The sequence below is a fragment of the Bison bison genome, unplaced genomic scaffold (assembly GCF_000754665.1).
Source record: "Bison bison bison isolate TAMUID 2011002044 unplaced genomic scaffold, Bison_UMD1.0 scf7180017864048, whole genome shotgun sequence".
NCBI classification, from domain to species: Eukaryota; Metazoa; Chordata; class Mammalia; order Artiodactyla; family Bovidae; genus Bison; species Bison bison.
In genome coordinates, this window is record NW_011494620.1 from 6,987,731 (window position 1) to 6,993,025 (window position 5,295).

Consider the following 5,295-nt stretch of genomic DNA (forward strand, 5'->3'; position numbering starts at 1 on the left):
GGGGCTTCTGTATGGGGCCCCACTGGTCTTGAGTTGCATCAGGTGGGCTCTGAAGCAAGACAAGTCTTTATAGAAGTAACTGCACCGCATGACCTGAGGTTGCAGCTGGGACGCTGCGGGTAGCAGAGGATGAGAAGGAAGGCAAGATCCCGGCTCACCCATGTGCTCAGAAGGGGGGCCTGGCCCACTTTAGAGGACACAGCTGCCCCAAGCCCCCACAGGAGGAGGTGAGTGCAGAGATCCTTGAGGATGGACAGCCCCAACCTTAAAACTCAGCAGAACCAAACCAAAACCCAACTCCTATGGTTTGTAACTTTCACCGAAGGATCGCTTCTGTCCAAGAGGGGAGGCAGAAACATCTTCAGAATCTGAGTCAGAGGGGCTCCCCTGACGACTCATTGGTAAAGAATCCACCTGTCAGTGCAGGAGACATGGGTTCAATCCCTGGCCTGGGAAGATCCCTCCTGTCTCGGAGCAACGAAGCCACAACTGTCGAGCCTGTGCTCTAGAGCCCACGATCCATAACTAGAGAAGCCGCTGCAATGAGAAGCCCGTGCACCGCAACCAGAGAGTGACCCCTGCTCACCACAACTGGAGAGAAGCCTGCGCAGCAAGGAAGACCCAGCACAGCCTAAATAAACGTAAAAATCAGTGAGTCAGAGAGGGAGAAGCTCAACCCATATTCAAAGAGGTAATCGGCTCTCCAACGTGAAATAAATCTCACTGTATACAGTGTTTGCAGAAAGAAAAAGTTCATTTTACATAAGAAGGCAATAGACATGTGCTTTTCAGCCACATCAGCTCCTGCACCTCCTTACTCCTGCTCATGGGTTAATGGAAGGCAGGTGGATCTTAAAGGTGTGGGTGATTTGAAACACGCAAAATACCTCTCCCATAAGGAGAATACCTTTTAAACAACAAAATAAAACAGAAGGTACAATTTGTTTTTTCCTAAGGTTCCCTGTGTTGTAGCTCTGTGGTGTAAGTACATGTATATACCCATATGCGTATCTGAGCAGAAGAGCAGGAGGGAAGCCCCTCTGTCTGCCCTCTCCACGTCCCTGGTGGGCTCCGGCCTGACTTGGGAGGGGAGCCAAAGGCTGAGGCCATCCGACTGGCCACACTGCCCCACCTTCCAGTTGCCAGCAGCCAGGAGAGTAGAATTCCCAGTCCTACCGGCAAGATTCTAAAGGAAGAGGGGGTTCCACCCTCCCTCCAGACCCGCCATGGTTGGAATGGAAGCAGGGGGAAAGATGGGAAACCTGGAGAAGGCAAAGCCAGCCACCACCTGTGTGCCTTAGGCCATCCTGCTCTCCTCTCAGCCTTTTCTGGGACCCTGGCAGGTGCCTAACAACATGGCAGATGTTTTCCACTATGGAGTCATAAGTGTTGAGTAAACTGTAGTCAGAAAAAATGTTTTAATGTAGCCTATCATTGAACATTAAAAAAAGAGAGAGAGAAATCCAGGTGGTAGAAATGAAGGGGAAAAACCATAGCCAAAGCAGTTAAGTGAAGCCTGGAGTCCAAGAGCATCTTAGAGAAGCCAAACCGAGATTCTAGGGACTGGGCTGCAGTCGTAGCATCTGCATGGGGATGGGAGATGTGGCCTCACTCTTGTTTGGAGGGGAGAAAATTTTGCTCTGAGATCAACAGAAAAGCAAGAGCATTAACGTGGCACCCCCCTCTTAAAAGGGGATTAGAAAAGTCTGCTCACCAGCTCAGCCAGGCATGTGAAAGCAGATGGTCTTATCTTGGGATATGAATGCAAAGAAAAACAGTCGTCTGTCAGAAACTTCATCTCTGGGGCCTGGCTTATGAATTAGTAGAGTTCAGATTTCTACTGCCTGGGAGGTCTGTGAGCCCCAAGCGGAGAAACTAACATGATATCTGGTCTCAAACAATCAAAAGCCCCAGCATCTACTGGACAGCTGATGGGAAACCCCTCTGTGTAGAAACCCTGTCACAACCCAGAGCACAAGGCAGTCACACGGGAAAAGCACACCCTGCTGAAGATGAGCTCACCATGAAAACAGGACAAATCACGTGAGGAGATGAGCTTCCATGAACAGAAACCAGCAGATACCTCCAGGGGGTCCTGGGTGCCCCAGGGTCTGCAGATAATGACAGTGTGAACAGAGCTATAAACACATTCAGACCCAGCAGAGCCCAGCGGTTCTGACCCCTTCACAACCTGCTCCTCCCGTGTCCACCTTCTCAGTTCATTCCAATCCCACCTGCCACATAGGCTCAAAACCTTGAATGTCTTCGAGTTCTTCCTCTCTCAGCCTTTTCTCTTAAAAGTGGCTCTCAGTGTTCTTGTCTTCCTCTCCTCTCCTCTGTGACTGTGACAGGCACCCACCGGGTTTCCCTGCCTCTCCATTCCCAGTGTTCCCACTTCTCTTTGTTTCACCCCTACACTGCCACTAAATTAGCCTCTTAAATGGAAGCCAGACAGTTTCACTTATCTGAGACCAACTCCTGATGATGAAAATCTAAGCCTTCTCATGTGTGTGTGTTAGTCACTCAGTCATGTCCAGCTCTTGGCGACTCCCTGGACTGTAGCCCATCAGGCTCCTCTGTCCATGGAATTCTCCAGGCAAGAATACTGGAGTGGGTTGCCATTTCCTTCTCCAGGGGATTTTCCCGACCCAGGGATGGAACCTGGCTCTCCCACATTGCAGGTAGATTCTTTACCATCTGAACCACAAGAGAAGCCTTCTCAACTTGGATCTGAAATTTCTCTCCATTAAAAAAACAATAATAACATGTATTCATTTATTTGGCTGTGCCAGGTCATCGTTTCAGCATGTGGGATCTAGTTCCCTGACCAGGGATCGAACCTGGGCCCCCTGCATTGGGAGTGTGGAGGCTTGGCCACTGAACCACCAGGAAAGTCCCTCCTTTTGGTTTTGTTTCCTTTTATAATACATACCACCTCTCACCCCCAACCTCCTGTTTCTGTTTTGTTTTGGGTTTTTTTGGCTTATTCCTCATGCCTCCAAACAATCTCTTTCCTCTGATTAGACTGCTCCCCCATCTCATCTGCTAATCAAATGTCAACCTTGGCTTAAACCTCCTAGAAGCACAATGTCATGGAAGAACGCAGGCATCATCAAGGGCTGGAACATCTGGTTCAAATTCCAAAAGTGTCACTTAAGAGCCGTGCCTCAAGCAAGTCACAACCTCTCCGAGCCTCAGTGTCTAATTCTATAAAATGGGAAGGATACCTACTTGGCAGAATTGGGAGAGTTAGAGATCATCTCTTGTAAGGGACTGAGCACAGAACTGGCCCCAGCACATGCACAGTAAACTCCCATCCTCACCTTTTCATGGGAATCATGTCCTCTGCTTCCCCACCCAGAGCTCCCTGAGCCTGGAGACCTTGTTCCCTTTCTCTTTGCATCTTTGTACTTTCCTGAGTCCAACACAGGAAGTCTTGAAACACATCAACTGGCAAGAGGTAGAAAAAGCCAGGCACATCTAAGCTGCTGTTAGAAGGGGAGACTTTGGGTAGAGAGACCTCTCAGACATCAGAGGGGTGTCGAGGGCCAGTTGTCACATGTCATTCCACAGAGGGCAGAGCCACCGTCAGGAGCTCTTAGGAGGCTGATGGAACCCAAGAGGGAAAGAATATCCAACATTTAGAGCTGTTTAACATGAGAGCCGGTACCAAATGGAAGCAGCTTGCTATTAAAAAACTCAGATTATAGGAAGTATTCCTGGGTTGGATGAAGGATAAGACCAGATTGGTGCTTCTTACCTTAGGGAGTCACAGATGCCTTTGAAAATCTAATGAAAGTTTCTGATCTTTTTGGAAATAATTTCAGGAGCTTCATGGATCTTAGGTAAAGATCACCCCCGGAGGACCCTTCTAGGATGCTATGTTCAACTTCCTCTTTCCCTGTAAATAGGGAGAGGTACACTGCTGCTCTTCATATCTTCAGAATTCACGCCTCCCATCTGGAGACCCTGCTTCATATCTAAAACTCATTGCCTTTTGCCACTAATTCCATGCTCGACATATTTTTGATTAAGTGAATGAATAAATGGATGAATGAAACTGATTAATCTGATCTTTAAGGGAATCTATACATGACAAGGAGAAGAAAGAGAAGGAAAACAGAAGGAAAACAACGAAGGGTTCTGGAAAAAGACCAGCACAGGATAACAAAAAGGTGGAGAAGGGCTGTGCATCCATGCATTCACGTTCAGTCGCTTCAGTCATGTCTGACTCTTTGCGACCCTATGGACTGTAGCCCGTCGGGCTCCTCTGTCCATGGGATTCTCCAGGCAAGAATACTTGAGTGGGTTGTCACGCCCTCCTCCAGAGAATGACTAGTCAAGGTCAGAGAAGGTGATTGATTTTGGAAGGTCTGAACTCCCAGCCTCTGTCCAGGGCTGAGTGCTCCAGCCAGCTTCTAACCCGAGGTCCTTTGGAAGCAGGCTTGACTCTGCTGGCCCTGACTGCTTGCGATTTAGGGGGCTACTAAGGACAATCACTCATAAGATCGTGAACATGTCCAAGTCTGATATTCTGATCTGATTTTGAAATCTCTTTCCCTCTGTGAATTTAGGTCTTAATTATTCGGCAGCCACTGGTTCTGTTATTATAGTTTCTCAGTTCACACGTGGTAATGATGAGTTACTAAACGAATTATGTTGAGGTTTTTTTTTTTTTTTGTTGTCGTTTAGTCGGTAAGTCATGTCCGATTCTCTTGTGAGCCCATGGACTGTAGCCCGCCAGGCTCCTCTGTCCACAGGATTCTCCAGGCAAGAATACTGGAGTGGGTTGCCACTCCCTTCTCCAGGGGATCTTCACGACCCAGGGATCAAACCCATGTCTCCTGCGTTGCAGGCAGATTCTTTGCTGCTGAACCACCTGGAACACTTAGAGTATCATTATTCCAAGAGTAGCTGATTCGCAACATAAACACCAGTGACAATAAGTCCCAAGACTTAAATATTGTGTCTGAGCCTAGGAGGGTTCCTTGTTTGATAAACAGAACTTGAGGTTCTCTCCAGGATTAGCTGGTGTTCCAGTCTGTAAGAGCAGAGAAGACAGGCTGCTCTGCCGGGATCGAGGCTCTCAGGTCTCCTGACGGCCGCCCCCTGCACTCATCTGGAGACTCCGGGGGCTGCGGTAGCTCAGGAGACGCCTCAGGCTCCCCAGGGCCTCGGGCAGCCCCTCGCCGGTGAGGGCACTGCAGGCCCGCAGCTGCCAGCAGAGTCCCGGGAACCTCTGCAGGCCTAGCCTGTTTCGGATCTCGGGCAGCGGCAGGGCGTGGGGTGCCTCGT

The 5,295-nt window shown here is 49.2% G+C and overlaps 1 protein-coding gene across 1 annotated transcript in view; it reads right to left on the reverse strand.

Annotated features, from left to right (window-relative positions):
* Positions 1-4,842: 4,842 nt before the first annotated feature.
* The window catches only part of ARL11 (ADP-ribosylation factor-like 11), a 1,788-nt gene continuing 1,335 nt past the window's right edge, over positions 4,843-5,295 (reverse strand). The window contains exon 4 of the mRNA XM_010835683.1: positions 4,843-5,295. This exon is cut by the window's right edge and continues 14 nt beyond it. Within this exon, the coding sequence (XP_010833985.1) occupies positions 5,087-5,295 (209 nt within the window). The 3' untranslated portion in view covers positions 4,843-5,086.